Source organism: Aythya fuligula, chromosome 16 (assembly GCF_009819795.1).
Source record: "Aythya fuligula isolate bAytFul2 chromosome 16, bAytFul2.pri, whole genome shotgun sequence".
Classification (NCBI taxonomy): Eukaryota; Metazoa; Chordata; class Aves; order Anseriformes; family Anatidae; genus Aythya; species Aythya fuligula.
In genome coordinates, this window is record NC_045574.1 from 213400 (window position 1) to 226797 (window position 13398).

The 13398-nt window shown below is 46.8% G+C and overlaps 1 protein-coding gene across 1 annotated transcript; it reads left to right on the forward strand.

The window, feature by feature from the left end:
* The first annotated feature begins 180 nt into the window (after window positions 1-180).
* LOC116495686 (ubiquitin-conjugating enzyme E2 variant 1) lies at window positions 181-13136 on the forward strand. The gene is made up of 4 exons (XM_032198346.1): window positions 181-253; window positions 9144-9293; window positions 12440-12565; window positions 12960-13136. Exons 1-4 carry the CDS (start codon window positions 233-235, stop codon window positions 13104-13106), a joined length of 444 nt encoding a protein of 147 aa, XP_032054237.1. The 5' UTR covers window positions 181-232; the 3' UTR covers window positions 13107-13136.
* The last annotated feature ends 262 nt before the right edge of the window (window positions 13137-13398 follow it).

The following is a 13398-nucleotide window of genomic DNA, read 5'->3' on the forward strand; positions in this document are numbered from 1 at the left end:
GGGCACCCTCGGCTAAACGCAAACCCCGCGCAGCTCCTTTGCGCGCGCGCGCGCCCGCCCGCGCGACAAAGCTCCGCAATCTCCTTCCGCGCTCCACAAAATTTTCTCCTCCTCCTCCGCCCCCTTCCCTCGGCACTTAGCGCGCCCGCCCGCCCGCGCCGCGCGCGCCGCCGCCTTCCCGCGTCGCGCTGCCGCGGGGCAGGGGGCGGTGCTCGGGCGGCAGCGGCGCAAGATGGCGGCCACCACGGCGGCGGTGTGAGCGGGCGGCAGGCGCTGGCCGGGCGGGGCCGGGGGGGCGGCGGAGCTCGGCCGCGATCCCTCGCGGAGCCCCCCGGGGGCGCACGGGCAGCGCGGGCTCGCCTCGGCCCTGTCGGGGGGAGGCCGGGCGCTGACAGCCCCCCGGGCCGGACCGGCCGTCGGTTGCCCTCAGGGGGCGGCGGGGAGGGGGAAGCCCTGAGAAGGGGCTGCGGGGGGAGGGGGGGTGCGGCCAGACCGCCCGTCAGGCGGGGGCCGGGCCGGGGCTTCCTGCGGGAGGGCTGCTGCAGCCTGCCCGCGGCGCGGGGGGGGGCCCGGCAGCGGGCCCCGGGGCTTCGCCGCCGGCGGTTCGGTGCCTTCCCTCCTTCCCTGCCGCCGCCTCCCGGGCCGCCCAGCTCGCTGCGGGGCTGCCCGGTCCGGCTCCGTCGGCCTGATCTAGGCCCGGACCAGGTGCGAGCCTCTGCGGCGTTGTTGTGACCGGGGCGGGAGGGCAGCGAGCTCCTCATGGGAGCTCGAAAGGCTCGGGAGCTCTGCCGGTCGGTAGGCCTCTGCTGATGGCTGTAGGCAGCTCTGAAGCGTTACCATGCAGGCAATTCGTAGCCATCAGCTCGTAGGGAGAATCTGTGCCTGGCAGTACGTGATTGCAAGGTGTGTGAGCGCCCGATTAAAATACACGGAAAATGTAGTGGAGCCTTCTCATCCTCTCATGTCACGTTGTCCCAGCTACTGCACTTTCACAATAATCCTTTCAAGCTGTTGACTTCTCGTTTTGGCTTTGGCTGGAAGAGCAAGGCCAGTGATTCTCTTCTAAAGCCAGCGCAGCCTCATGAATTAATGGTCTGGGTGGTCGTGGAGGGAAGGAGGCTTGGACTGTGATGGCAGAGACCAAAGCCAGTCCTGCTGTACAGCTTCCCTTTTGCTCTGAACTGCCTTTGTGATAAGCCATAGCTAAGTTAACCATCATCTGCTGGCCACATTGTGTCTTTTGGATCGCTTCCTGTTACTTCACATACTTCTGAAAACTGTCTTCGGCGTTGGAAGCATAAAGCAGGATGGAGCCAGGTAGGTGTAAGTCCTCAGCCTCTTGCCTCTAAAATGTGCACATCAGGCAAGCACTGTACTTCAGCTACCCATGAGATCCTGTTTGGTTAACTGCTGCTGGCAAGAAGAAAAAATACTGAAAATCAATGTGTAGCTTGAAAAAAAAAAAAACAACATGTTGCAGTAATGCTGAACTTCTGCAGTGAGCCCTAAGTTTGGTATTGAGGCGCCCTTGTGCACAGACCAGTGACTTGGGTTGATGTAAGCCTCAGGGCTCCATCCAGCCATAATCCACGGGCTGTTCTTCCTGCAATGGGCTGCTGTTGGTTGGTGCTCTAGGAAAGTAGGATGGGGATTTTCCTTTCCTGCTAAAGAGAACAATGTAGTGTCCAGTTACTGGTCGTGGTGGTGCACTGCAGTGCAGCTTGTGTGGTTCCCTCCTGACACTGCTGAAGGCTTTGTTGAAGGCATGCGAGGGGAGCCAGGAAGTGACACCTTCTTGTTCTCCAGCACTGACTGAGTCGCTGTGGGGCTCTGGGCGAGCAGCTGGGTATCTTTGCGCCTTTGTAAAACAGGTTTGGCTAACACTTGCTTCAGGGCATCTTAATGTATTCATATTTATTTTTAAAACACTTTAATGTGTTTGTGTCCTGGCTTCAGTTAGGACAGAGTTAATTTCCTCCTAGTAGTTGGTAGGGTGCTGTGTTTTGGCTTAGGATGAGAAGAGTGCTGATAACACGCTGATGTTTTCATTGTTGCAGAGCAGTGCTTACACCAAACCAAGGACGTTTCAGCTCCTCACTCTGTCCTGCCAGTGGGCAGGCTGGGGGTGCAGCAGGAGCTGTGAGGGGACAGACCCAGGACAGCTGACCCAAACTGGCCACAGGGGTATTCCATCCCATCTGGGGTCATGCTGAACAATAGATACATGTAGGGGTGAGGGGCTGGCTACTCAGGGTTAGGCTGGGCATCGGTCAGCAGGTGGTGAGGCAATTGCATTGTGCATCACTTGTTTCATACACAGTAGTAGTAGTAGTACTATTATCGTTGTTATTATTGTTATTATTTTCCTGTCTTAATAAACTGTCTCTATCTCAGCTCACAGGCTTCACTTTCCCGTTTCCCCCCTCCCTCCCTGGGATGGGGGAGAGAGCGTGAGTGAAAGGCTGTGTGGTGTTTAGCTGCCAGCCGGGTTAAACCACAACAGTTTGATACCCTAAGTTTGTAGTGGTTCAGTAAAGGAGCTCAAATAGAGGTTGACTATGAAAAGTATTCAGTCATTCTTTGAAAGCAGCTACTAACTCAGAGGAAGAAATGGCAACAAATGTCCCTATAACTTAATAAATAAATAAATAAAAGTCAGGGCTGAAGCTGGAAATGAGACAAGTGTTGTCTAATACTACACAAGCCTTGTATTCAAGAAACTCACAGGAATACTTAAAAGGAGAAATGTTATGATACCAGGTCCACTAGTATCCTTTGTCTAAAGGAGGAGTCCCTGTTGCCAATGACGGATTTTCTTCTTTCCTCCCAGTTCATATATGAAAAAAGAGCTGCCTTTAAGCATCCCAGTAAGGCTCTTCTAGGAGGCTGCAGACACCCAAGCCACAACTCCTGCCTGTCCTTCAGGCTGGGATGGCAGGTAGGACACCCAGCTGGCCGCGGGGCTGTGGGCACTCAGTGCCCCAGCTGGGCTCGTGGGGCCTGCATTGCTGTGCTGTGCAGTGCTGCTGTGCCCTGTGGCATCCTGTTTTTCCAACTTCCATCATGGGAAAAGTTAATGACGTGATTTAACCCACTGTTCACCCGTAGGTTTCTTTAGGGGGTCTGCTGCAGGGTGGTGACAGATGCTGCATTTGCCAACAGCCTGCAGGAACTGAGCAGTGAAATGATTTGCCCAGGTTTAAGTTATTCAAAGTCAGAGGAATGTGGAGAGCCTCAGAAGGACAAATCATTAGGGGAATGGGCATAATAGTGACAATGTGTGTGGTTTAATATGGCTAACAGAGAGAAAGCACAGACTGGTTTTAGTACAGTATATTAAAAACATGTATTTGTAATTGCTGGAGGATCCATAATGTCACTGTAAACTCAGATATCCTCGTGAAAAGCAAACCAGCCATTGCAGTGCAGAAGAACCTGCTCGTGGAAGGGTATGGAAGGAGTACCCTGCCTCTGTAAGCGGGTCGTGATGTCTCCTCCTGAGTGTATGGTACGCAGTACTCATTGTTATCTCAAAGTAAATACTGCCAGCCACCGAGTGCTTTCTCAGCCTGTAAGTAAAATACCTGAGGGTAGGAAAAAGAAATTGAAGAGAAGCTGGAGAGATAAATTATGCATTCTTAAATGAGATGGGATATAGGAGCACGTGAAATAGCAGGTGCTGAAAAAGTTGGTTGCACAGCCTCTTGGTGTCTGTAGTGCTGCAAGGATGGAAAAAAAAGGGTAAACAGTTCCAAAATCTTACAAGAAGGTAGTTGAGTCTTTTCATCTGTAATGATACAGATTATATATTGTATTTGAAGAATGAGGTTCTGGCTGAGAACTTTAAATGATTCATTAGGATATTAAATGTGTACATGGGTTAGGATCCTAGAAGGTGGGCCACTGGCACACGTTGTGATGTGTATTAAGGTTTGGATTTTCAGGTTGTCAGGATGCTTTTAACAGCCACACGTCCAGCCAAAATGACTTCATTTCCACCTGCTGAGGGGTTTGGGTGCTCCTCCCGAGGGTGGTGTGGTCCAGGGGCAAGGTGTGGGATAGAGTGTGCCTTGCCTGACTCCCCGTAGCTCATACCCTGTTGGGTGTTAAACTGCTGGGATGCTCTGCAGCTAGCATCCTGTGGCACAGGTAACATCACCCCTGTCAGCGCGGTGTCTGGCTTTTCAAAGCTCATCTCAAAATCCGGGAGTCTCCTTGTGCGCACTGCTTTTGGCGGTCGGTATGAATTTGATCCTTTGTGGGTAGAAGAGGCAGCTGGGAGAGGAGCGCTCAGCTCGTGGGCACTGACAATGGTTTCTTTTCACAACGTGAAGAGGAAGTGGTGCTTTTCCTGGTGGGATTTAGTGTGTGGATTTTGTCCAGGACATGAGTTTGGGATGACTTCTTCTCCAGAGCAAATTTTAGCTGAGCTGGTAACATTGTGCTTTTCAGCTGATACAAGTGACCCAGCACATCTGATTCCAGCTCTCCGGCTGCTGGATAGCTTTATTTGGTTTCAGCCCTCAGCGATAATGCCAGTCTGCCTCAGACATTTTAAAGTCATCTCTTTACAAGTAATGTGCTTAAAGCAACCAAAGACAGGCGCGGCGTTCTAGTTTACACTCAGCAGAGAATACTGAATTGCTTCAAGTGCTCCAGAAGTTATTGTGAATCTGCAAAACATCTCAGTACCTGCCTGCGTTATCAGGGTGGAAACAGTGACTGTAAAGAAGATTCAGGAAATCTAAAGTCCCCATCTCCTGGAAGTTTTTGTGACAGCTGCTGAAAGCCTTTTATTGTTTTAAATATTACATCACTTTGAAAGCTCTCTATGCCATTTTGACAAGGATTGATTTATTTATTTTTTACAATCGCGGTGCTGTAAGGATAAGGTAGCAGATTTCTAGATAGTGTCCGTCTCTGCAGAGAGATGAGAAATGTATTGGAAGAGGTGTGTTAAAGGCTGAACAGCAAAGCAAGCAACAGAAGGGGCTTTAACACGTCTAGCAGTGGAGGTGTTTAAAGGTAATGGACCTCGGTTCTCTTGAATTAGTGTAAATCAGGAACTAGTACAGAGAGCAGAGTTAAAATTGGCTTGAATTTGGGACTGCTTCCACTATATAGCTGGGGAAAATTGAAAGATTTCTATAGTCAGCCAGTAAATGTTGTTTTTAACTTGTTGAAAACATGCTTTGTGTCTCACAAGGTTGCGTGTAATTCAAGACAGAAAATCTCCGACTGGTAGGATCACTTTTAAAACCATGACAAGACATTCCAAGTTACATATCTGCGGATCTTTAGTGGTGCTGTGATATAAAATGAATCTGAGTGTGCTTTAAGGTCCTTAAAACCCAAGCTGGCATTTAAGTGTGTTGCAGGAATAACTCTGCTTTGCCTAGTGCGGGACATCAGGAGGTTCTGGCAGGTGCAGTCACACTGCCCTCGCCCTGTGTCAGCTCTCTGTCTGACAGCCTCGCAGCTCCTCACTTAGAAAGCAGCCCGGTGGTGAGGTGCCTGGCTGAGGAGTGCTCATCAGTACCGCTCTGTGCAGCGGAGCTGGTGTTTGGTGGAATCTTTTTGCTGCCGGTTTGCTCAGCTGGCACAGGGCATCTCATGGGGACTTCCCTGGGATAGCCATGGGCGTTGTTTGGCAAGTGGTGTGGGTGCATGGAACAGACCAGATCCCTTTCTAGGAATTCTGGTGAACAGCAGACATGATGATGATGTTTGCACGCAACCACAAATGATAAATTCTGCTTGGCTTTGGCCGTTGAGGCCCCAGCAGGACGTAGTGGCTGACCCGTTGTATGGGGAGCCTGGCTTGGCCTGTGGCTTCATGCAGCCCGCCAGGCTGACTGGGGCGGGCAGCTGGCCTGGTCCTCTGCCTGGCTTGGGGGCAGGTTAGTTAGAAATGACTTAAAGCATTTATGATCATATGGTCATAATCTTTTATATATATACAAGTCTGTTTTTCTCCTTGTTGGAGTCTTTGGGGAACATGTCAGGAGGGAGCTGACCTGCAGTTCTGTACCCATGTACTTGCCATGTGTGATGGTGGGGTGCTGCTCTTCCACTCACACCTTACAGCTTGAGCATGGACATAAAACTTCTTGAGAAGGCAAGAGTGCTGCTGGATGGGGTTGTGTGCTGTGGAGTGACCAACCATCTCCTATGATTCTTTTTCTGCAAAGAGCATGAAGTTGCAGGTACGTGTTCTTCACTTTTCCCACCTCTCTTTGCCGCTGGTGGTCCTGCAGTGCCCTTGGGTGAGCAGGTGCTGTGGAATCACCAGTCACTTACCTTAACTACTACCGTGCGATAGGAGCCAGAGTACGATGGGACTGGCTCTTTGCAGGCCTCACAGCTGTCACAGACCTTGACATTCCTGTGTGAGTGTTTTAGGGCTCTGATTCATGCTGTGTCTGATTCGTGCTGAATCAGAGCAGCTGTGCCTTGGAAAAGCTCTGAAATCAAGTTGCCTTCTCCTCCCATAACTCTGCCAACCCAAGCCTAGCTCCGGTTAGCAAGTGTCAGAATTCAGGCTGCCTTTTGGCCTGGTTGTGGCCTCACTGAATGTGTACACGATGGTGTAATTTTTAATTACAAATCACACCGTTTTCTTTGCTTAGGATTCCTGCCCTGTGCAGTGAGCATGATGCTCAGAGGAGGGGTCGGTAGTTGATATTTCTGATTTTCTTCTTAAATGTGTGCCCTGTGCCTGCTTTCCACAAGGCAGGCAGTGCTTCCGCTGTGATGTTGAGCCCTCCTGGGTTATTTTCTTGGTCTAAGAAATGTCAGTGAGTTACCTCGGTGTTACCGAGCTCCAAAATGTAGAGAGACTCTGATCGCACTTGTTGAGCATTGTGATGTTGTGGCCCAGAAGTGTTTTTTGGTAACCCCACAAATTCGAGACAGCTTTTCTCGCTCCAGCTGAGCACTTCTGTGAGCGTGGAGTTTCACCCTGGGTTTCTAACAATAGCACCCACGGCTTCCTTTGTGGTGCAACCTGCATTGTCTGAGCGTTTCTGTGATGGGCTGAGGGTGGGGTTCCTCCCTCCAGAAGGACGTTGGGCTGTCCCCACTGGCTGGCTGTGCCGGCGGCTCCACTCACAGTGTGCCAGCAGGCAGGGCTGCCTGGGCAGCCGCCCGGCCGGTGGCAGGGCCGTGAGTCACCACGGGCAGCAGCCGCAGGATGGGCTGTGAAACTGGCACCGTGTGTACAGACACCTTCAACATGGGGCTGACCTCAGCATGCGCTGCATCCGCCACGCTCGGCCCCCGCTCTCGGCCTCCGTGCTGCAGTCAGGCTGTGCCCCTCTCTGCTTCCCCTCACCGCGGCATGGGGAGCATGAGGAAGGTGATCCAAGTGGGGTGGCTAATCTGGTGTAATTCAGGTGCTTGAGACTATCTGTGCCCAAGGTACACAAGATCCATCAGAAGTTGAAGGCCTGGGGGGTGGGTGCTGGAGGTGTTGTGCTGGGGAGGTGCCGGTGGTCTCCAGGAGATCCTGCTCCTGCTCAGGGCCGGGGCTCACCTGGTGGTGGTGGCTTCACCAGCCCCAGTTGACTCATTTCCTTTCCCAGCCAAAGACTTGCATTACTCAGCGGCCATGAAAACAGCGCAATCTCGCCAGTAGTTAAAGATGTGGGTTTGGTGTGGAGCTGCCTTGGGATTGTGCGCAGCAGCCCCTAATGGGTTTGGTTTGGTGCAGCTGGTGCAGGTCTGATGGGGCTGTCTGATTCCTCTCATGGGGGTCTAGGTTCCTCCTCATCCACTCGCTACAGCTGTATAATTGCATCGTTTTCTCCCAGCATATTCTGGAATGTGGTTATTTTAGATGTGTTATCGAACTGGCCTGTAAACTAATTCCATCAGTAATTTACTTAAATTTCTTTTATGCTTTGCTTTGTAATGAATGAAATGTTGGCAACTCTGATCAAGCAGCAAAACCAGCGTTGACATTTAGTTTCTTTTAAGTCATTCAGGTCAACCTTAAAGGGGATTGTAAGGACACTAGAGGTTCGAGAATTGAAGCACTGCTACATTTCACAAAGCCTTACATCCTCTGTTTTCCACACTTGCAAGCAGCTCTGGAGATGGTTTTCAAAGCTCTTGCTTGGTCTCTGTCTCTGTCCTCTGAAGTATGCCATGAATGTGGGAAGAGCTGACTTCGATGGAGGAGTCCACTGGGTTCACTTGGTGTGCTTCAAGGCTAATTGTCCATTCTTCTGTTGTGCTAAATCAGCAAGGATAAAGAAGGGGATACATTATGATTTTCTGCTACTGTGTACTGGTGAATAGTTAATCTTGGACTATTGAAGGAAAAAGAAATCCAAACCCTAAATTCAACCTTATTTTATACAACAGGTGAAAATAACTGCATCAAATGTATCCTGGCAATAATTTTGTTTCTTTTGTAAAGCAGTGTGCTTTGCACAGGTACTTTGAAGGAGACATGGTGGCCTAGAGCACGTGTGTGTTTTGTGGTGGCTGAGGTATGGACATCTTGAAGAAGAATGAATAATCAAGTGCCATGTGGCCTGAGCTCCTTCATCACAGCCACAGTGTGTGACCTTGGCTTAAGCTCTCAAGCTCTCTGTGCCATTATTTCCCATTAATGTAATGGGGATCAAAAAATTCCCATTATTTTGCTGTGTGTTTTGAAGATAAATGTGCTAGCAATTAAGAAGTGCTGGAATTCTTTGGTAATAGAGGTCATAAGCACAAAGGACAGTATTGCTACTGACAAAGCCCACTTAAATTAACAGCAGATTAACCTACTCATGTTATGAAAGTTTCATTTGGTTTGAGTGGTGTTTTTAAAAGCTCAGAGAGACGACACTGTGGGAGGCTTGACGTCACACATTTTGTAGAATCTTGCAAATTCCTTTGCTATAGATCTTAATAGACAAGTGCTAATTAGAGCTCCACAGGACTGTTTGTATCTCTGAATAGACAGAGATTTCCTTGCATTTTACTGCCTGTTCTAATATCAGGCCCATTGTGCTTCTAGCATATTTGGTACTGCTTGAAAAGTCCAGGGTAAATACAAGGATATCTTCTTCAGACTGTTGAAGTATAATCATTCAAAGCCAGTGGTATTTTTATGTTTATTACTCAAAATACTGTTCTGATTATTTTTAGGAGTAAAAGTTCCTCGTAATTTTCGTCTGTTGGAAGAACTTGAAGAAGGTCAAAAAGGAGTAGGAGATGGAACAGTTAGCTGGGGCCTTGAAGACGATGAAGATATGACACTCACAAGATGGACAGGAATGATTATTGGACCTCCAAGAGTAAGCATCCACTTAAAATACAACGCCACTTCTTTCTTTCTTACCCTTTTCCTTCCCTTAGTAGAAAGTAGAAAACAAGCGAAACACAAAGTGACAGAACGCTTTAGCAAGTGACTTACATTGAAGGATCAGCTTTCATATAACGATGGGTTTATATATCTATATGTCCTTTTGCTTATGGTCTGGAATATTTTTAGTACCTTTCTCTGTTTAGTTCTGTTACGTGTCTACTTTATATTTGCAGATTCATTAAGACATAACTTTTGAGATTCCAGGATTCTAGTATCCTGTACTCTTGAATACAGTAAGGTTTAAAATCCTTTGGCTAGTGAGATTACATGTGGAGCTCATGTAGGTAAAACCTGGATGTTCTGTTCAGTACTGCTAGCCTTTCTGCTGTTGCTTGTTGAATTTATGGAGTTTGTTTTCACTGCAGCAGTACTGACTTGCTCTTTTACAGTTTCAGCTAAGTCAGGAAACTTGAATTTTAATGAATTCAGTTACTTTTCTGAATGCTGTCTCCCAAAGTAGTGTCTCATAATTCTACCATGGTCTTTGTGATAGCATTATTGCATATTCCCTCCACCCCGATCCCAAACCCTTACTAAACTGAGGGTCTCTACTCCATGGTAGTGAACTTTAGGGCTAAATTGTATGTGTGCATGTATTCTAAAAACCAAATGTGTCTTGTCTCCAGTTCTACTGTGTTTTCCTGTTCTGTTTTCTTATTATCCTTGCCATGAAGTGCAAGTAGCTAATTCTCCTTCCTGCAGTAGTGTATGTTGTCCTTTGTGTCTGGCCTCACATTCACTTCTCAAAAATTCCGATGTTATCAACATGGAAATGTTTACACGCCTTTAACCACTCTGCTGCTCGATGTGCCTCCACTCTATCAGTTGCCTTTTCTGACTCAAGATGAGCTTGTGCAAGAATTAGTATTATAACAGCATTATGTGTGCAGTATTTTGTACCGCATTCAGAAGTGTTCTTTGCTTTTTGTCTGCTGTTGTTAACATCTCCCCAGTCATGATCATTTCATTTGGTGGTGATATGCCCAAATTGTTTTCCAGAACAGCACTTGATTTTAGAACATTAGGAGAGCTTTAATGAGCTTACATTAGGATTGTGAAGAACAGGCACCGTGTGCATGCATGTTAGGTAAAATTTAAGCAACCTTGAAATCTAATTTAGAAATTTAAATAGGAAGTGAAATGAGCAAATAAGCAAATGTTGACTTGTCAGCAGTGACAGAAATCTGTACTTCATGTCATACTCCCAACCAAGGCCAGAGGACTATCACAGAAGATTATTCAGCTATGCCTCCTTTGTCTTTCTGACACATTTATAAATACATTTTTTTTTTTATTTCCAAAAGGGTCTGGACTTGTAGAATTCAACTAATTGCTCAAAAGCCACAGGCCGTATTGAGGGAGATTCTGGGAACTTTCAGACATTCTTGTTTACTCGAAGCTGCTTCTGTTTTTAGAACTGTTCACACACAGTTCTATTAGTACCATTTTTTTTTAATAGGATGTGGGTAATACTGGCTCTGGAAAAAGAAATCAAAACTCTTGGTTTCCTCTGGATAGAAAAAATCACGCTTGGAGCAGGTGGAAGAGTCTTATGTTGGGCATCCTGGAGGGAGAAGTGAGCTGTAGTGCAGAGCTGATGCATGCTGCTGCTCCGGAGAGTCCCTGCTACCATACATGGAAGTGTGCATCTCCTTCCCAGGCTGTGCGGATGGTTTTGCAGCCAGTGATTCATCTTGTTTGTACAAACTATTTAAAAACAGTGGCACTGTCAAAACTTCAGCTTTGTCTGCGCCTATTTTTTATAGACATGTGCATGGTCAAGGATTTCCATTCACTAGTCTTAATGGGGTGTGGCCATTTGCAAAGACCCTAAAACACTCCCCAAACCTCTGTACTGTGAACTCTGAGCACAAAGCACTCTCAGGGGCTCCATTGGGAGGCAGAGGAAGTCCAAGCTGAGCTGGTAGGTGACTTTTTTCCCCCAGATCTTGTGACAGCATTGAGTTTGCCACCATCCAGGCTGGACATCTGAAAGCCTGGCTGGCTGAGGCACTGGAGGGGCTGCTCTGAAGGGGTGCTGCCACTGCCATGGGTGGCTGCAGGCTGGGTTAAACCGCTCCATTTGCACGGACGTGAAGCAGCTGAATCAAGAAGTCAGATGCTGGTGGCATTTTTTGCATCAAAACACTCATTAGTATCAAGGGAAATATTAAGATGGGCATAACAAGCCCTTGAAAAGAATTGCACTGAATTCTGTATCAAGGAGAAGTTACTGTGTGACGGGCAGCTGTTTTTAAGACCCCAGTGGAGGCGTGATGCTCTGCTGCAGCAGGTGAGGCAGGAGCTGATACCTGGTTCTGGGCTTCTGCGCTCACGAGAGCCTGGAATTTTTGCTCTTGATCAGTGCCTTGTGAGTTTAGCATTCACTGCAACGTTGAAGATGGAGGAAATGTGTAAGAAACTCTAGATCTGGACAGCTTGCCTGCAAAAACTTCTTCCTGATGATCCTGTTCCTGTTAAATGCTTCTGCTCCCTGCTTTGCCTGGCGCAGCTGGAGCTTGGTGCCAGGCTGCACCATACCAGCACATCAGAAATCTGTGTTCCCAGAGTGCTGAATAACTATTGTTTCTTTTAATTACTTTTAAATATTGAAGAATCACTTTACCCTTGTTGTATTTGTCTCTTTTCTATGCACATTTATTGGATAGTTAAAAAAAAATCAGGACTCCTTTTTGTAGCTGTTAAAGTATTTAACTGCTCCTGCTGTGTGACAAAGTGATGCTGCTACTTGGGATCAGGCTGTCCCTTGGAACTGAGTAAATCTTGGAGCATTCCCTTTCTGAGAACTGTCACATTGAGTTATGACCAAAGAACATTTTTAAGTGCAGTTCTAGGACAGGCCAACTGTAGATAGCTATCTAAGCTAATTCCTGAAGAGCACCATCTAATACTCTGAATATTGTAAAAACAAACCCAAACAGAGGCAGCCTGCGCAGTGTGTAAGTGGCTGCCCTTCTGTTTAGTGGTTTGTGTCCCTGAAATAACCACTGTTTTAACCAAATGATTGTTGAACTGCCTGATGTAACTGTTCCCCCCCCTTTCTTTTCCCCTCAGACAATTTATGAAAACAGAATATACAGCCTTAAAATAGAATGTGGGCCTAAGTATCCAGAAGCACCTCCATTTGTAAGATTTGTAACAAAAATTAATATGAATGGAGTAAATAGTTCTAATGGAGTGGTAAGTTTTTTTTTTTGTTTTGTTTTTTGTTTTTTTACTCATTTTACATGGTTTTCATATGCAGCTTCAAGTTAATGCTTTACGCTTGCAACTTGTTTAAATACTTTTTACTTGTTGGTACCATTTTCCTTGAAGGAAAGGGGGGTAGGAGGGAAGTATACAAGCCAAGTATATTCTGGATTCAAAATGTTGAAATTTCCTGTCCATTTGCAACTCACAAGTAGTTTTGTCCTGTGTGGATTTATTGTGCTTTCAGGAAAAAACGCTTGCTTTTGCTTTCTTTGGTTTCTCCCACACAGACTTCTTAAAGGATCTTTAAGTGGAGGGTGCGTGGGGGAGTTAAGTGTATGGAAATTATTGATTCTGACGGGAATGGTGTTTTTGTCTATTTTAGGTGGACCCCAGAGCCATATCAGTTCTAGCAAAATGGCAGAATTCTTATAGTATCAAAGTTGTTCTGCAAGAGCTTCGGCGTCTAATGATGTCTAAAGAAAATATGAAACTTCCTCAGCCACCTGAAGGACAATGTTACAGCAATTAATTAAAAAAAAATCATGCCCCCTTTATTCAATTTAAGCTGTCTTCATTTTCCACAGTAGTAAATTTTCTAGATGCATCTTGTAGACCTCAAAATCCTGGAAAGGAAGTTCCCATTCAAAGGAAGTTTTTCTTGAGATACTGTAAATGATACTAATTTTTTCATTTGAAATATAAGTTGTGCTATAACAAATAATCCTGTCGTGTAACCACTGTCCACATAGCTGAACTTCTGGTATCAGGAAAAGTCTATTTAAATTTATTACTGTTAAGACCAGTGTGGCACATCTAACTTA

What these genes read in the sequence shown, in the direction of transcription:
- LOC116495686 (XM_032198346.1), top strand. Translation starts at nt 233, where the DNA reads ATGGCGGCCACCACGGCGGCG. An exon ending in TGGCGGCCACCACGGCGGCG is followed by an intron (nt 254 to 9,143) that starts GTGTGAGCGGGC and finishes TGATTATTTTTA; the next exon opens with GGAGTAAAAGTTCCTCGTAA. An exon ending in TAAATAGTTCTAATGGAGTG is followed by an intron (nt 12,566 to 12,959) that starts GTAAGTTTTTTT and finishes TGTCTATTTTAG; the next exon opens with GTGGACCCCAGAGCCATATC.